The sequence below is a fragment of the Mustela putorius genome, unplaced genomic scaffold, assembly GCF_011764305.1.
Source record: "Mustela putorius furo isolate JIRA1106 unplaced genomic scaffold, ASM1176430v1.1 tig00537227_pilon_pilon_pilon, whole genome shotgun sequence".
Lineage (NCBI taxonomy): Eukaryota > Metazoa > Chordata > Mammalia > Carnivora > Mustelidae > Mustela > Mustela putorius.
This window is the reverse complement of record NW_025422368.1, coordinates 39371317-39390516: the sequence shown is the minus strand read 5'-3', so window position 1 is coordinate 39390516 and position 19200 is coordinate 39371317. Positions and strand designations below refer to the sequence as shown.

Here is a 19200-nt window from a genome sequence, read left to right as displayed (position 1 = left end):
TTCAACTAGCTCTTGCTCATACTGATGTACAACAGCAACAAGGCTTCAAGCAGATAATCTCAGCGTCCCACCTTGATTTGCTATGACTTCGCTCATTCCACTGCCTGTGACTGTTTGCAGGAAAGCAAAGTAACTCCTTCGCAACATTTGCTTCTCTAAAGCAGCAGACTGGTCATTTTCTTCTGCTGGTCGGAGCAATACCTCAAAAATTGCATGAAGTAGAGGCATAAACATTTGCTGTAAAAATGGAGATACCTGTATCTGAAGATAAAAACAAAAATTAATATTCAGAAACGTGAAAAATATTAATATAAAACTTAGAAAAACACATTTTACAAAAAGCCTTTACAAAAAGCAGAGTTTCTATTTAGGATATGTATTTACATAATTCTGTTGGCAAATATCAGTACTAGGACAAAAATCTGTGTTAGGCATATACATTATTTAAATCTTCAAAACTGTTAGCTCAACTCATTTCCTACAGTTAAAGAATCAGGTTAAAATAATAAGGATTCAGAGGCGCCTGGGTGGCTCAGTCATTAAGCATCTGCCTTTGGCTCAGGTCCTGACCCTAGGGTCCTGGGATGGAGCACCTCATGAGGTTCCCTGCTTAGCAGGAAGCCTGCTTCTCCCTCTCCCCGCCTTGTGTTCGCTTTCTCGCTATCTCTATGTAAAATAAATAAAATCTAAAAAAAACAAAAAAACAAAAAAAAACCCCCAAAACAAGGATTCAGATATATTTCACAACTGAATACTGCCACGAATTATCAAGAAATGAATTCTGTTGCTAAATTACATGCAGAATTTTTAAGACTGGGCTCTCAAGGCTTTATGTGCCTTGATGCAAATTGCTTAACTTCTGTGTCTCAGTTTCCTCATCTATAAAATACAATGGTTCTCTCAAGGGCTATTAGGAGGATCAAATGAATTAATATACCAAAAAAAAAGGCTTAGAACGGACTTTGAACAGAAAGCACTACAAGTTAGCCAATTTTATTTGCCAGCTTATACTTGGTTTACATTTCCTTGTACAATAAAACTGACTTTAGCACAATGAATTAACTTCAAACTTCTGCTTGGGCACCCAAGGTGCAAGTTTTTATTTACCTCTAGACATTTTAGTACTCAATGGCATTTTCATTTGCTTTTCTAAAACAGCAGACTGTTTCTTCAGAACAGAGCAGATAAGGTTTATTTTTATTGAAACATCCATTAAGCATGGCCTATGTGTCAGGTAGTGTGTGAGTCACTGGAGATGACAACAATATTTATGGTCTATGCCCTCAAGTGACTTCTATTAAAAAACAAAACAAAACAAAATGTATCTAAAGATCAATATATCTAATTTGTAAGTCAGGAGATTCTCTGAGCTCTAAAAGGTCTGTGGTACCTTAAATTTGGCTGTAATCTGGTTGATAAGAGGAATGAACTCCTGGAGGTCTTTTGCTTCACAATCTTTGAGCATGTGTTCTGAGGCAGACGGGATGAACGGAAGAACTTCTTCCTCTAGGCAAATAATCATGCGATGAAGGAAAGTACGAACTCCACTTCTGAGAATATCCTTTTGCAGGGGACAACTGAGAGCTGGCAAGAATGTCTGTAAACAGTCCAGATAAACTTCGGAACAGCCACACTGTTTCACAGTCTGCTTGTTGCTGAAAGCTTTGCTGGTTCGGCTACACAAGCAAAATCAAGCAACTAGTATTAACTTTTTGCTTTAATAAAAGTTTTATGGAGTAATGAAAAATAATGCACAGCTAATTACACATTTGACAAAACTAAGAAGCCAATTATTTACATTCTATGTCACAACTGCTTCCATCTTTAACTAATATGGCTATTTGTACTATTATTGCTTCCAGTTGCCAATCCAGAAAGGGTTCAAATTAAATGAATGAGAGGTAATTGATATAAGCCTTCTAATGAGAACCCACCTAAATGTTTTACTAAAATCCTACTGATAAAGTACATAGAAAAAAAGAAAAAAAAAATCCACTGCTATGACTAGGCTGTCCTAGACAATCTACAAACTCCTGATTTAAATTTAGCAAACAATCTTTAGAATCAAGTTATTTATAAAACGTAACATTAGCTTTTGCACTGAAGTACTCTGTAGAACAATTTCTCTGTGCAGCTTCTAAATAGCAATCACTGCAACTTTCATACTGTTATTGTTTGCCAATAAAATATATGGGCCAAGAGAAAGAAGAGGTAGCTTGGGTAGTCTTCAAGACAAAATGAGAGAGCTAAAAAGAAGCCTCAACATTATCAGTACCAGGGCGCCTGGGTAGCTCAGTGGGTTAAAGCCTCTGCTTTCGGCTCAGGTCATGATCCCAGGGTCCTGGGATCAAGCCCTGCATCAGGCTCTCTGCTTGGCAGGGAGCCTGCTTCCCTTCTTCTCTCTCTGCCTACTTGTGATCTCTGTCTGTCAAATAAATAAATAAAACATCTTAAAAAAAAAAATGACTATCAGTACCAGGACTGATCTAAGATGTCCCAGTATGTCACTGTTCTATAAATTTGTTAGCCAGGGACACCTGAGCGGCTCAGTCAGTTAAGCATCTGTCTGCCTTTGGCTCAGGTCATGATCCCAGGGTCCTGGGATTGAGCCCTACATCGGGGTCCTTGCTCAGCAGACAGCCTGCTTCTCCCTCTGCCTGCCGCTCCCCGCTGCTTGTGCTCTCTGACAAATATTCTTTTGGAAAAACAAAAACAAAAAACTCTTCGGCTAATCCCCTCAAACACATGAACAGTTTATTCTAAAGAAGTCAGAGGAGTGGGCACCTGGGTGGCTCAGTGGGTTAAGCTGCTGCCTTCGGCTCAGGTCATGATCTCAGGGTCCTGGGATCGAGTCCCGCATTGGGCTCTCTGCTCGGCAGGGAGCCTGCTTCCCTCTCTCTCTCTCTCTGCCTGCCTGTCTACTTGTGATCTCTTTCTGTCAAATAAATAAATAAAATCTTAAAAAAAAAAAAAGAAGTCAGAGGAGTTAACGCTTTAGACAGTTGTCAAACCAGAAATGCAGAATGTTATGTGATCTATTCCCTTCTTCAGCTAAATCTTCTAATTCACTGGGTTTAGAGAAGGAAGGTTTAGGTAATTCTCTCCACAATTCAGTCTTTGAAATATGGGTGTGTATGCCCAATTCTAACAGATCCATATAAATGGTTCTTTGTGTGTACAGACACCCAATTTACAATTTTAATTATAATCACACTCACCTGGCAAATCCAACAGCATGGTTCAGACAGTCTGCTAGTGATGCCTGTCTTTCTTCATCTTGTGCCAGCATCAATTTTTCTAACAGAATTTTAAACTTCTCCATCAATGGGGTCAACAGATTTCTCATTAAGGCTTGTTTCCGTTCAGCTGGATATTCACTATTAACAATCAGCACTCCAGCTGTCTCATAAATAAACAGTTGATCATCGCTGCTCAACAAAGACTGGTAACCATTCTCCTAGAAAGAAATTCAGTCCTATTGCTGTTTATCATTGTTCATTCAGTTCCTCTCATTTAAGCACATTAAGTCCCTCTATCAAAGCAGCTAAAGCATTTAAGTACCACTAGGACTATTACTGCTGTAGCAGTTGAGAAAACAAAGATAAAGGAGCTATATAAGGTAGTTAAAACATTTATACTTAAAACCCTATTAAGCAGACAACACCCAGTAAACACAATTTGAATGAAGTCTTTTTATATACTAAAAAGAGATTACAGGTATAGTACAAGCCCTTGTTTATATGATTGGTATAAAAAACATGAAAAACTTCTAATATTGATAAGATAATATGGCTAACAGGAATTTTTTTTCAAGTAGGCTCCATGCATATCAAGGAGCCCAACACAGGGCTTGAACTCACAACCCTGGGATCAAGATCTGAGCTGACATCAAGAGTCAGATGCTTAAAGGACTGAGCCACCCAGGTGCCTGAGGACTTTCTGAATGCCTAAGTCTTACAAGTCAGTGTGAACTGCCATGGAAAATAGGCATTAATCAAATGAAGTACTTTAATATATAGGGTTCTATGATATGCAAAGATAATTTAACCATATAATTCATTAGTAATCTTTCATTCAGTCTAATTATGTAATCACTATATCCTAAATACTGATATTTACTTAAAAGAATAAAAGTTTCTTTCTTTCTTTTTTTTTTTTTTTTAAGATTTTACTTATTTGACAGAAAGAGACACAGTGAGAGAGGGAACAAAAGCAGGGGGAGTGGGAGAGGGAGAAGCCGGCTTCCAGCCGAGCAGGGAGCCCAATGTGGGTGGGGCTTGAACCCAGGACCCCTGAGATCATGACCTGAGCTGAAGGCAGACGCTGAATGACTGAGCCACACAAACACCCCAAATAAAAGTATTTTTATGTTTAACATTTCTCAAGTGGTTGCTCCAATAGAAACTTTTATCAAAATGAAAAAAAAAGTCAATGTCAGTATACAAAAACATGTAGAAGTCAAAACATAGTTACAAAGTAGCTCAACTTAAATATTTCTTGTGAAATGAAAACCAAAATATCGACCAGCTTTTAAATTTTACCCAAAGCCTTAAGCTACCCCCCAAAACTCAATAGAATGCATTCACTTAGCATGCTAATCACTAAGCCTGGCAGTCACTTAGAACGGCTAATATGATCTTATACTAAGTAGGAAATAATTTAGAAATTGAATTTTTCCTTCTCCATAAAATACTTCAACATTTAACAGAGGGCAGACCTTATCTCACTCAGACAAATTTATCAGTCAGCTCCTTTCCATTTTTATTCTTTCTTTTTTAAAGATTTATTTATTTATTGGCAGGGGGAACAGAGGGAGAGGGAGAGAGAAACTCAAGCAAACTGTGCTGAGTGAAAAACCCAACTGGTGGTGGGGTGGGGCGGGGGGCTTTAATCCATAAACCTGAGATCATGACCCAAGCAAAAACTAAGTGTTGGGGGCACCTGGGTGGCTCAGTGGGTTAAGCCTCTGCCTTCAGTTCAGGTCATGATCTCAGAGTCCTGGGATCGAGCCTGCATCGGGCTCTCTGCTCAGCGTGGAGCCTGCTTCCCTCCCCTCTCTCTGCCTGCCTCGTTGCCTACCCGTGATCTCTATCAAATAAATAAATAAAATCTTAAAAAAGAAAAACCAAGAAACACCAAGTGTTGGATGCTTAACTGACTGTGCCACCCAGGCACCCCTCCATTTTTATTAATTCTATTACTATGCTTTGTTTGCTAATATCAACAGAATCTTGGTAAAGAGAACTAATTAATCCCTCAACTGTGATGAGGGAACTAAAAGAACTAACACAATCCCTCATCTTTGCCATCACCCCCCATTAAGAAAACTGTTTATAAGGCATTAGCATTAAAGGCTAAAGGCATGTGTGGCATCAATGATACTTAGGGAAAATCTGTAATTTGGAAAGATAGGTACTTACAGGTGGAGAAAGCTCTAGTAAATCTTGTATTCTATTCAGAATATCCTCAATGAAAGGATTCATTTGTTTACTGAATAAAGGCAAAAAAGGAAAATCACAATTACATAAACCAGTGTGCTCAAAATACCAAATTTCCTTTTAAAGAGGATGGAACTAAAAAAAAAAATGTTCAATTCTAAGCTAGTCAGATGTTATCATTAAAACAAGTTAGGATTTTTAAGAATTATAACCTTATAAGTCTAAGAATAAGTAGTTTTCATACCAAGAAAATGGTACTAGTAAAAAATACCACAAAACAGAAAGTTCAAAAAATTTATTTCTAAGAAATATGTTCTTTAGGACTTCAAATAAACCAGAGAGTAATCCACAGCAATAAAACTGTTAGTTAAATAAATAACTAATGTCATTAATGATGACAGGTGTTATCTATAAAAGTATGCAAACAAATCATTTCGCAGTGATGAACATGGCTAATGAAAAGTAAAAGAAGTCGTGACATTAGGATACCAAGAAAGTAAACCTGACTGAAAAAACAAAACAAAACAAAAAACCAAATCTATCACAGGCTTTTAGAAAATAACATATAGGTCTTATTTAACAATCTTAAAAACAAAAAGTAAACATAACAGCTGACGTTTAGTACTTACTTCAGAGATTTGACAAATCTGGAAAACAGGTAAGCAGTTCTGCTCCGTACTTTTGCACTAGAATGCCGCAGACCCCTATGATCTAAGAAAGCCATCTAAAGAAAGAGAGATACTTTTACTTAAAATTTTTATTGGTATTGTCACAATATATTTTTGTTCACATCAAATTTTACTTCTTAGCTCCTGGAAGACAGGAACCAGGTATATATAGCACATAATCCCTGAGGACACCAAGAAGCCCTTGAGGACTTGTTTTAGATGACTTATTAAGCCAGAAACTGTCCATTTTAAAGAAATAGAGGCTGGTTTCAGTATATTCAAGAAGTTTCTCAGAGCTTTTGGCTCTGGGAAAGGTTATAAAGATAGAATTCTATCTGCTCATTAACTGAAATAAATCGAAAAACAAAAAACAAAAAACAAAAAACAAAAACCCAGAAACGGAGAATAAATGTATACTTACTAATACACATGGAATGTGTTGAGGTTCAACTGTAAAAAACTTTTCATATCTAACAACAGTTTCGAAGAACTCCAATGTCACAGATGTATGCTGATAGGAACTAACTCCTGATGTTACCAACTGGGCAAGAAAAAGTTAAGAAATCTGTTCTTATTCAGTGTAACATCAAAATGCCCCAGTATTAACAGATGCTAAATTAAAGAACTCCCACTAGCTTATAGCGAAAACAGAAAACAGAAAATATTTATTCAAAATAAATTATCTGTAGTATACTTACAGTTCGCATCATATCCTGCAAAGCACTAGCTTTTGAAACATCACCTGAGAAGTGAGCACCATGAGACACTGGAAGAGCTTCTGCCAGCATATATAGCAATCTTATTGCTACTTCAACTTCCATAAAACGTGTCGTCTGCCAATTCCTACCATAAGAGAGTATATATGAGATCTGAGTATAAACATTTTCTATAACACTGACAAAAGCCTCTTTAATTAAGAGGTCATAGCAATTATTAATTTTAACAGGCAACAAAATTCACATCACAAAAGTAGAAATAACTGATGTGATCCATTTTTGTTTACATTGCAAAGAGCAATGTTTCCCCACAAGGAGGATGATAAATGGAGATAACAATGATATGGATGGAGCTAGACTGTATCATGCTAAGGGAAAAAAGCCAGTCAGAGAACAACAAATACACTATGATTTCACTCACATGTGGAATTTAAGAAACAAAACAGGTGAACAGAGAAAAAGGAGAGACAAACCGAAAACAGACCCTACGACAGAGAACAAACAGATGGTATCCACAGGGGAAGTGAGTGGAGCGATGAATCAAATACGTGATGGGGATTAAGAGTACACTTGTCATGATGAGCAATAAACAACGTACAGAATTGTTGAATCACTACAATGCACACGTAAAACTAATATAACACTATGTTCACTATACTCGAATAAAGAAAAGATGAAGACAAATGCATTGGTTCAGAGATACAGAAAGACCTTAGTAAGTAACAAAGATTATTTATGTGACTCACTTATTGTAGACCACATCACAGAGAAAAGGAAGGAGGTAGAATAGTTACAAAAACAGTAACAAACTTACTGCAGCGTAGAACTAAAAACTCTGCGCACAGAAGCCAGCAGTAACTCTGGTGAAACTTGAGCAAGCCTGTCCAACAGTAACTTCAGTTGTTTTCTATACTCTACAAACATGGCTTCATCTTCACCCTAAGATATATTTAAAAATTCTTATTTTAAAACTTAAAAGACCCTAAAATTCATGTAAGTCATTAGTTCTCATATAGTTTTCTGCATTTCTAAATGTAATATGTATTTTCATTTTTTCATTAACATTTATTTACATAGGAAAACTTACTATGGTCAGTAGCCTTTCCTCTCCTGCCCACAAGGAAGTATTTATGAACATAGCCCTAGATCTCAAAAGCCTAGAGCCAGGAACAGTATAGATAGGCGAATGGGTTCACACTGGGCACACATAGAGCCAGAATGGGTTCACACTGGGCTTTATGATAACTTTACCACCTTATTCATACTCCTTGTATCTTGTAATACTCTATGAATGAGGATATATATATATATAAACAAATCTGGTTCTTTGCAAGTGCATAATGCTTTGGTTATCATCACCATATTCTTTTATAGTCCAAGATTTTTGAAAGCCTCAGGTGGGGAATTAAACACTTAGCATGTTGCAAAACAGTGTAAGTGATGCTTGAGTTGATAGAAAGCACCTGATGATGATCCTTGTGCTTGAGGCTAAATGCCTCACTGGCAACCCTGGATGAGACTTATATAAATACAACAAGTCCAGAAAGCTGAGTGACTCATTTGCACTTTCCCACAGACTCTTAACAATCTGACGTCCACTGACCAGGCCCCAACTGATCACTCTCATAATTCAAAGTAAAATGTGATAAGCAATGATACTGTCAATACTTTACAAAGTTCAATGCTACAAAGTGTTTTAAAAAGGGACACAATAGGGACGCCTGGGTGGCTCAGTTGGTTAAGCAGCTGCCTTCGGCTCAGGTCATGATCCCAGCGTCCTGGGATCGAGTCCCACATCGGGCTCCTTGCTCCACGGGGAGCCTGCTTCTCCCTCTGACTCTGCCTTCCACTCTGTCTGCCTGTGCTCGCTTTCGCTCGCGCTCTATCTCTGACAAATAAATAAATAAAATCTTAAAAAAAAAAAAAAAAAAAAAAGGGACACAATACCAAAAAGGTTATTTTTTGAAGGTATTATGAAGGCTTATGAAGCTTCTATTAATTCCACCTAAGGTTGAGGTCAATAATAAACATGTGATTATTAAAATACTTCTTACTTTAAAGCACTCTAAAATAATCAAAACTTAAAATGTTAACTTAAGTAAATAATGACTTAAAAATGATTTCTCCCCAATGTAAAATCCTTACCTCATTTTCAAAGTTATATTCTTCATCATAAGTCAGTTTTTTCATAACGGCCAACATGATTGCCTAAAATTAAGAATAAAATGTCTTTTGTCAGTTTCCTTTTATCAGATATATTTTGAAATTAAGCTGCATTTCAAGACAGACTGCAGATACAGACTCTGGTATCAGTTTATAAGCAAAAAGAAATCAATTACCTCTACGTTAGCTTTTTGCTGATCCGAGAGCACTGGAAGCTGTTAAAAAGTAAGCAATAAGTTTATAAGGTTTCCTAAAGTCATACTTGCTTATCAAAATATTTTAAAGATTTTATTTATTTGAGAGGGAGCACAAGCAGGGTGGGGAGTGGGAGATGGGAGAGTGAGATGCATACTCCCTGCTGAGCAGGGCTCAATCCCAAGACCCAAGGATCATGACCTGAGCCCAAGGCAGACTCTTAACTACGTGATCCACCCAAGCACTCCTCAAAATATTTTTCTAATCAATCAAGATATTTTAAAACATGCACACTTCTTTGGAGGCAGGTTTGACAATACCTTTCTATATTTCAAATGCACCTAACATAAGATCTAGCAATTCTATTTCTACTAAATAACTTGACATTAGATGAATTTTAACTTTAATATATTTACCGAAGAAATTTATAGGACAGTAAAGTATGGTCTTCTCTTGTTTTCAAGCAAGGCAAAAAAAAAGCTAGAGGTCCATTAAGAGACACACAGTGAGATTACCAGGAGTCATTTTAACTATTTTCATATCTTCATGTCTTCCCATTACCTAAAATTCCTTAAGGTATGTAGGCAGATGTGTGTTTCATTTATAACAATAATACGGAAGGTAGTATTTTAAGCTTAACTTCATTTAGTTAATCAAATGTAAGTAAAATAGGAATGGTTTTCTCATCTAATGACATAATGGGAAATTACTAATTTTTAAAAGGCTATGAGCCATAATAAGGAGACTACTACCATCTACATTTTAAGTTCTTAGTGAAAGCAATTCTCCAAGAGAAAATTTTTAATTGAAAAAAGCTGCTTGGGGGCGCTTGGGTGGCTCAGTGGGTTAAAGCCTCTGCTTTCGGCTCAGGTCATCATCCCAGGGTCCTGGGATCGAGCCCCACATCGGGCTCTCTGCTTAGCAGGGAGCCTGCTTCCTCCTCTCTCTCTGTCTGCCTCTCTGCCTACTTGTGATCTCTGTCTGTCAAATAAATAAATAAATCTTTAATTAAAAAAAAAAAAAAGAAAAAAAGAAAAAAGCTGCTTGTAAGAAATGCTCTATATGTAATTAAAATAATAAACAATGTTTAACAAGATTTCTACTATATTTAAAACAAAAACAGGGGTGCGTGGTTGGCTTAGTCGGTTAAGTGTCTGACTCTTTTTTTTTTTTAAAGATTTTATTTTTTTATTTGACAGACAGATACCACAAGTAGGCAGAGGCAGGCAGAGAGGGGAGGAAACAGGCTCCCTGCTGAGCAGAGAGCCCAGTGTGGGGCTCGATCCCAGGACTCTGAGATCATGACCTGAGCCGAAGGCAGAGGCTTTAACCCACTGAGCCACCCAGGCGCCCCAAGTGTCTGACTCTTGATGTCAGCTCAAGTTTTGATCTCTGGTTCATGAGTTTAAGGCCTGCCCTGGGCTCCATTCTAGGTGTGAAGCCTACTTAATAAAAAAAGAAAAAAAAAAAGGAAAAAAAAATAACAAAAACATATTCAAAATGAAAAAATAACCTAAACCTGTAGCTTTTAATTAGTTACCAATTTTTAATTGGTTAAAGCCTAGTGAATTTTATAACCTGGCTATTCTCATTTCTGGCTAAGAAGTTGAGTTGGGGGAGAGACGGAAGTACATTACTATTTAACAGTAAATATCATTAGCTAGTAGAATTATGGGTATTTTCTTCTTCTCATTTTTCCTGTATTTTCCAATTCTCTATGGCTTGCTTATATTATCTACTGGGCAAAAAAGAGTAAAACAAGGACTCACCTGTTTCAAAATATGAAGATAATCGTAACAGAATCCAATAATGTTAGAAGAGATGTCATCATCCTCATGAATTAGTAGCTGCAGCATCAGTGCCACTTTTGTTTCAATAGCTTGTAGTGCCTCTTGAGCATTCTTGATATCCCCATTCTTAATCAATTTAGTCCAACTAACTATCAATGACTGTCCCATTCCATTTACCAGCTTAGAAAATCTGGCTAGAAAGTCAACATCTTCTTCCTATTAAGCAATCAAGAGAGACCTCAATTTAAAACCACCCACATAAGCAACAAACAAACAAAAAACACCCACATAAAAGGAAGAAGAAAAACTCTGAACTTTAGTATGAATCAAGTGCAAATTCTAAGATTCAATTTTAAGCTAACATTAGACATTTAACCATTCTACCACCTGGACTGAAAAATTTTTAGAATTTGAATTCTACTATTATTAACCACTTGTACTCTTTCAAGCAATTCTTTTTAATGGTTATAGACCTATAGATAGTGCCAAGTTTATAAAGCTTAAAAAAAAAGAGAACTGTGGTTTCAAAACCTTCCTTCTAAACTGTTCAAGTTAGGGGCGCCTGGGTGGCTCAGTGGGTTAAAGCCTCTGCCTTCAACTCAGGTCATGATCCCAGAGTCCTGGGATCGAGCCACGCTGTGGGCTCTCTGCTCAGCAGGGAGCCTGCTTCCTCCTCTCTCTCTGCCTGCCTCTTTGCCTACTTGTAATCTCCATCTGTCAAATAAATAAATAAAATCTTAAAAACAAACAAACAAACAAAAAACCCTGCTCAAGTTAGTAAACATGCTGTATAAGTTATGTCATATTACAGTATGTGTAACAATTTATAACAATTTGAGCCTTAACTATGCTGCAAAGTGACAGAACTGCTCTTATAACTACCTGCCTAAGGTCATACCAGTGTGTCAGAACTCAAACTTCAGATTGTTATCATTAATTATCCTTCTGATATTCTCATATAGAAAGAGATGTTACCTTCATCATCTTAGGTCTTTTACCACAGACTAAATAAGACAATTATTAACAATGTAAGAAAATGTTACTATTCTTCTGTCAGCAAGAACAACACTAAAGCTGACATAACAACAAAACAGATTTCTTACTAATTTTTTTATCATTGTCACAGTAAAATAGAAATCTTCAAATTCTGTTTCTAAATTACTTACCACACCCAGAGCCTTCATTCTGTTGGGCCTAAATTCCAACGGCTCAAATGAGTAACAATTCAAAAGTATAGTAAAAATGTAATATTTATAACTAAGTCTAGTTTTGGTCAAAATATATTGGCATATATATAGTATAGTTCTTTGCTACGTAAAGTATAGACCAGTAGTATCAGAATCAACTTGAAGTTTGAAAGAAAACCACAATTGCAGGTAACATCCCAGATTTCAAGTTTAATAACTGGTGTAAGGCCCCCCCCCATCATGGGGGCCAATGCTACAGATAACATTATGGCTTTCTGGATACAATGTTTCCTTATAGTCACCAAGAATTTATAACACTTAAAAAAAAAAAAAGAAAGAAAACATGTTTAAATTAGTACCTTTCCTACTTTGTTGTAGCAATTCTCAAAACTTCATACATAAATTTACTGACCTGGTCAATGCTGAAAAATCCAGCAGACTGTAATACTTGACACAAAGATTCTACTAGTTTCATTTTATCAACAGGATCCATTCCTTTATTTACAATTTCAAATAAACAGTCACATGCTTCTTCCCGTAGAACTTCTATTGACATATGACCTAGCAGCATATTTATAAACCTGGAAATAGAAGGAAAAAATTGTTAACAGTGTTTTCAAATTCATGAGTTTTACATACTGTATTCTGTAGGTCTATCTTTAAAGTACAGGAATACTTACCTATCATTGGCTATAAGGGATAAGTCTATCCAAGAGACATAAGCCCCAACTACTTCAAGGCACTGACATGTCACTTCTGAATTAGTATACTGATAATTTTGTAAAATTTGGTACCATGATTCCACCAAGTTTGGAATGCACTGTTCCCTCATGGTATCTTTTATTAGAGTATTCCTACGAGCCTCCTAAAAAAACAAAACAAAACACCTTATGTGTACAGTAGATTATCACACAAACTAATTTTTGACATCTGAATACTTGTGCATAGTAGTATCTCACAATTAAACTTCTAGACTTGTTAACACATTCCCTGCCACTATTTCCTACTTATCAACTCTAAAATCATATCCTGTGATTCTTTTAATTTCCTTTTTCCGTTGTATTCCTTAGAGCCAGATTTAAGTCCTTATTAAACACACTACGAATAAGCATTACTTAGAAATCTAAAGCATATGATAAAAGGAACTTCTCAATACTATGCAAACATGATATTTAAACTACTTAAGAGAATGGAAAAATTTTTTTTTTTAAAGATTTTATTTACTTATTTGACAGAGAGAGATCACAAGTAGGCAGAGAGGCAGGCAGAGAGAGAGGTGGGGGAAGCAGGCTCCCCACTGAGCAGAGAGCCCGATGTGGGGCTCGATCCCAGGACCCTTAGATCATGGCCCAAGCCGAAGGCAGAGGCTCTAACCCACTGAGCCACCCAGGCGCCCCTGGAAATTTGTTTTTAATTAAAAGAATTTTTTTTAGTATAGTTGACATAAGATGGTACGTTAGTTTCAATTGTACAACACAGTGACTCAATATCTCCATAAATTCTGCAAGAATGGCAATAATTATTTTATTTTTATTTTTAAATATTTTTATTTGACAAAGTGAGAGAGAGAAGTAGGCAGAGCAGCAGCCAGAGCGAGAGGGAGAAGCAGGCTTCCCGCTGAGCAGAGAGCCTGATGTGGGGCTCGATTCCAGGACCTCAGGATCAAGACCCGAGCTGAAGGCTAAGTCTTAACCCACTGAGCCACCCAGGCACCCCTCTTTTTTTTATTTTTAAAAAAGATTTTAAGTAATCGCTATAACCAACAAGGGTCTCAAACTCACAACTCTGAGATCAAGAGTCACATATTCCACCAACTGAGCCAGCTAGGTGCCCCAAGAATGGCAGTAATTTTTTTCTTTTTGAGAAAAGGATAGAGAGTGATGGGTGAGGGCGAGAGGGAAAAGTGAGAGAGAGAGAAAGAAAATCTTTTTTTTTAAATAAAAAGATTTTATTTGATCTGTTCCATTTCTGACCTGGGCCGGTTCACCCCTCCTTAGGCAACCTGGTGGTTCCCCACTCCGTGGATGTCACCATACTGATGCTGAACTTAGTGTGGACACCCAATCGGCATAGTGCACTACAGCCCAGAAATCCTGGGCTCAAGCGATCCTCCTGTCTCAGCCTCTCGAGTAGCTGGGACTATAGGTGCATGCCACCGTGCACAGCAGGTTTTGAGAGAGAGAAGAGAGAGCACATGCAAGCAGGGGAAGAGCAAAGGGAGAAACAGATATCCCCCTGAACAGGGAGCCTGAGACAGGGGCTTGATCCCAGGACTCTAGGATCATGACCTGAGTTAGGCGGATGCCTAACCGAATAGGCCACCTAAGCACTCTGAGGCTCTTAAGCAGGCTCCACATCCAGAATGAAGTCCAACCCAGGGCTCGATCTCATGACCCTGAGATGATGACCTGACCCGAAATCAAGAGTTTGATGCTGAACCACCCAGGCACCCCAGGAATGACAATAATTTAAATGTATGATAATAACCTTTAACATAGGGGTGCCTGGGTGGCTCAGTGGGTTAAAGCCTCTGCCTTCAACTCAGGGCATGATCCCAGGGTCCTGGGATCAAGCCCCGCATTGGGCTCTCTGCTCAGCGGGGACCCTGCTTCCTCCTCTTTCTCTGCCTGCCTCTCTGCCCACTTGTCATCTCTGTCAAATAAATAAAATCTTAAAAAAAAAAAAAAGTTATATGACATATAATGACCTTAAATTATTATATACATTTGAATCAAGCAATTTCCTTTTTTTTCTTTCTGATCTTTTCTTTTCTCTTTTTTTGAATCAAGCAACTTCTACTGTGTTAACATTAAAGAAAAAGTTATATGGGATAATAAATAGAGAAAGACTATGGTGATGGGCTTTATTACTAAGAATACAGAAGAAACTAGCAGATTCATTAGCAATGATTCCTCCTCACTGAGTAACTATACAGCAGTAGTAAATACAGACTACATTTCTCTAGAAATTCATAAACAGACCCAATTTGTGTATTTTATTGGAGAAAGTGCTTGCATAGTTAAGAAAATCTAAAGTAAGGGTGCCTGGGTGGCTCAGTGGGTTGAGCCGCTGCCTTCGGCTCAGGTCGTGATCTCAGGGTCCTGGGATCAAGTCCCGCATCGGGCTCTCTGCTCAGCAGGGAGCCTGCCTCCTCCTCTCTCTCTCTGCCTGCCTCTCAGCCTACTTGTGATCTCTCTCTGTCAAAATAATAAATCTTTAAAAAAAAAAAAGAAAAAGAAAATCTAAAGTAATACTCTAATTTCAACATACACTTGGGAAAAAAAAAGCCCAGTTCAAGCTCCTTTGTAAAATAAAATTCAAAATGCTGGGTGAATTTAGAGGTGCCCAGCTGGCTCAGTTGGTAGAACATGTGACTCTTGATCTCAGGGTTATGAGTTCAAGCCTCACTTAAAAACAAACAAACAGGGCACCTGGGTGGCTCAGTGGGTTAAAGCCTTTGCCTTCAGCTCAGGTCATGATCCCAGGGTCCTGGGATCAAGCCCCATATGGGGTTCTCTGCTCAGCAAGGAGCCTGCTTCCTCCTCTCTCCTCTCTCTCTGCCTGCCTCTTTGCCTACTTGTGATCTCTGTCAAATAAATTAATAAAATCTTAAAAAAAAAAAAACAAAACTAGAGAAAATTCAGAATTTTTTTTAAGATTTCATCTATTTGACAGAGAGAGAAAACAAGCAGGCAGAGCCAAAGGCAGAGGGAGAGGGAGAGGCAGACTCCACGCTGAGCAGAATGCTTGATGCAGGGCTCAATCTCAGACCCCAGCATCATGACCTGAGCCAAAGGCAGATGACTGACTGAGCCACCCAGGTACCCTTGAATTTAGAATTATTAAGAAAATTTGAGGGTAGCTTAATTGGAAGTGTATGAGACTCTTGATCTCAGAGTTATGAGTTTGAGCCTCACGCTGGGTAAAAGATTACTAAAAAAATAAATATGCTTTAAAAAAAAAAAAAAAGGAGAAAGAACAGAAAATTTGTTTCCAAAGAAAGACTTCCTGCTCTTTTATTATGTGCCCATCATCTCCTACAAAATCCACATTAAGAACTAACAATTAATGGGAAGTTACTTGCCTCTGATGTATGCACCACATCACGATCCACCAACTCTGAATCAATAGCCATGAGGATTCGGAGGTACAGATCTACTCCCCTTGGATTTAGGTCCACTACTGAGAGAATGTCAAAAAAAAATTTGGGCCATCTAGTGAGATATTCTGTAACAAAAAGTAAGGCGAAGACTTGGGCCGCTTTATTTCGTATAAAGGTCTTCTCTGGTTGGGGATTCAGCATCTGACAGAGAGAAATAGTTCATGAAATTAAATGTAAGCTGTAAAGTCTCAAAAAGTTTTCCTGTAATCCTAACATCTAGAATTTAGGGAAATTTTTTCTGTTTGCAGTATACTTAAGGTGCATCTTAACTCAAAAACTCACCAAGCCTCAATACAGTCTAGATTAGGTATGCAACAAATATGCTGGAAAATTACCAAAGTAATTTAAGTGATTACCCAGATGGAAAATAAACAAAGGTGCTATGTTTACTTCTTATTCTCATACTTTTAAAGAAAAGTTTCATGTGCAGAATTTTATTAGTTTTTGGTTCTACTAGTTAAATTGTTTTTCTTCTGTTTGCTCTTTAAGAAAAATAGAAATTCTAGCTACCTAACTGCTTCATATGCTAAGATTAAAATTAACAAAAAGAACTAATGTGAATAAAGATCTCTAATGGCTTTCTTGTAAAGGGCTCTTTGTGAAGAAGCTGTCTAGGAGGGCTCACCTTTAGGAGAGAGCAAAAAAAAAATCTGTCTTTTTGTCAAGTAGTTAAAACAAAGTAAAACCAAAAACAACAAAAACCTACCTTAAAACCAAGGTTTCAGCATCGGGTCATGTAAAGCATAAAAGTTTCAGTGATTGATATAATTTTAAATTACTGCTAAGTTTCATATACCCAAGATCTTTGAAATCAGCACTTTCTAAAAAAGCTATGGGGTCAAAGGGAGGATAAATGATGAACATTTCTGAGGCAAAGTTCTAAACTCTTGCAACACTAAAAATTTAAATATCTGGTAACTTAATGTACTGAATGAAATTACTATTTTACCTGAGCTTGAAGCCAAGATATGAGCGTCTCCCTAATTAGTTGTTGTTGAACAGTAGTTAGTTCTGAATATCTGTTCAAAATAGAGAAGAAAAATAATGACGGCTATATTTGATATCTGTGGTTTAAAAAGTAACAGCCTCATATATCTGAAAGGGAAAATTTGTCTAACACTCAATTACTTAAAATTTCCTAAAAGAAACTGATCATGCTTCTCATCATGGCTTAAAAGAAAAGATAGGGGTGGGCCCAAAAGGTAGCGTCATTGATCTTAGTTTGATTTGTGGTCCAGTTCATGTTAAAATAAAATGACAGCTGTGGAATTTCTCAAATAGAAATACATCTACATTTTGAGGTCTATGGCTTACAGAATAAATCAATAGGCAAATGAAGGGCCCTCTAAACAGTGATTAACTGTTTTTGCTTATTTAAAGCAGGGTTCTAAGTACAAGTGGCCGGGGCGCCTGGGTGGCTCAGTGGGTTAAGCCGTTGCCTTCAGCTAAGGTCATGATCTCAGGGTCCTGGGATGGAGCCCCGCATCCGACTCTCTGCTCAGCAGGGAGCCTGCTTCCTCCTCTCTCTCTGCCTGCCTCTCTGCCTACTTGTGATCTCGCTCTGTCAAATAAATAAATAAAATCTTTATAAATAAATAAATAAATACAAGTGGCCATGTTGCCACTAACCTCTAACAGAGTTGGCTTACAGAAACAGGTCTGGCATTGCTAGATCTTCTGATTTTTCCAGAGAAGCTCGAAATGAATTTTTTCTGTGAAATGTCTGGATTTTTTATATGTAATCAATTAACTCAGTATTTTTAAAACACTTGGGTAAATCAAAAACACATCTATAAACTGGATGTGTCTCATACACCCTCATTTACAGCCTGTATTATGATTTTCCCAAAGAGAGGAAAACTAATTTAGAAAGTGACCTCTCCCCATATATTTCAGAGTCAAAACAGTGAGAAGAGCCTTACTTGTATTTAACTTGATGTTCCAGTACTTGAAAGCAGAAAAACTTTATGTGATCATCACTGAAAATGAAAAAAGGAAAATCAGATAAGCAGAATATAATTTAAAGAAAAAACAAAAGTAAAGTACTAGTGAAACATAGTTGAAAAGTTTCTCAAACAAGACCTCTGGCTTACTTTCTACTTAGTGATCTCAATCATTATACTGTTTAGAACTTAATTATTCCATGCTCAATAGTTCCATTAAATCTCACAAGCAAAACAATGAAAAAAAAGTTAAGATGCACCTTAAGTATACTGCAAACAGAAAAAATTTCCCTAAATTCTAGATGTTAGGATTACAAGAACCGCTCCTACACTTTACAGTAGAAAGGCTAGGTGTAAAATGACAAATGGTCACACAGCCAGGGATTGAGTCAAATCAGAGATGGTAACTCGTCATACCTAAAATTCAATCCTACACAGTTCCACTGCAGCCAAATCCAAAACAAGCAGGGTCACACAGACTGGTAGTTCAGCCTCAAAATTTATATAGAAAACCAAGTTACAAATATACTGTCCTTATAGAAAGGGCAGAAATCTACCAATTATCTACTCTCAAGGGTCTACAGGGTTGATACAGAGTTAGTCACAGTGAGCCAGCTACAACCTCTGACAAAAATCTCTTTAATGAACAACACTCTGTTCATCCAAGATAGCTGGTTTGGGCCGGGCTTAGTCACAGAAGACAATTTTCATAAATAAAGCTAACTGGTCAATATAAGAATAGACAATAACTTAGACTACATGAATGAATTAAATAAAGTAATTTCACACACAAGAAGATGAAACAATCTTTAAAAGTTTTAAGTTAGGTTTAATCAGCACCTCTTGTAAGTAAGAACTTAAGGTTTCTATTCTTTTTTTTTTTTTTTAAAGATTTTATTTATGTATTTGACAGAGATCACAAGTAGGCACAGAGAGAG

General features: G+C 37.2%; 1 protein-coding gene across 4 annotated transcripts in view; it reads right to left on the bottom strand.

Moving 5' to 3' along the window:
- The window catches only part of XPOT (exportin for tRNA), a 46882-nt gene that overhangs the window by 15888 nt on the left and 11794 nt on the right, over window positions 1-19200 (bottom strand). For 3 of the 4 annotated variants that reach the window (XM_004752498.3, XM_013056091.2, XM_045072882.1), the window contains exons 4-19: window positions 18242-18298; window positions 17269-17338; window positions 16242-16460; window positions 12838-13022; window positions 12570-12738; window positions 10950-11186; window positions 9162-9200; window positions 8968-9030; window positions 7637-7761; window positions 6805-6949; window positions 6528-6647; window positions 6068-6162; window positions 5421-5490; window positions 3219-3457; window positions 1391-1676; window positions 72-261 (exon numbers count right to left, since the gene is read on the bottom strand). In XM_004752498.3, coding sequence (XP_004752555.1) covers window positions 72-261; window positions 1391-1676; window positions 3219-3457; window positions 5421-5490; window positions 6068-6162; window positions 6528-6647; window positions 6805-6949; window positions 7637-7761; window positions 8968-9030; window positions 9162-9200; window positions 10950-11186; window positions 12570-12738; window positions 12838-13022; window positions 16242-16460; window positions 17269-17338; window positions 18242-18298 — 2309 coding nt within the window. The remainder of the gene's footprint in view (window positions 1-71; window positions 262-1390; window positions 1677-3218; window positions 3458-5420; window positions 5491-6067; window positions 6163-6527; window positions 6648-6804; window positions 6950-7636; window positions 7762-8967; window positions 9031-9161; window positions 9201-10949; window positions 11187-12569; window positions 12739-12837; window positions 13023-16241; window positions 16461-17268; window positions 17339-18241; window positions 18299-19200) is intronic. The other variant, XM_045072883.1, reaches the window with a different exon arrangement.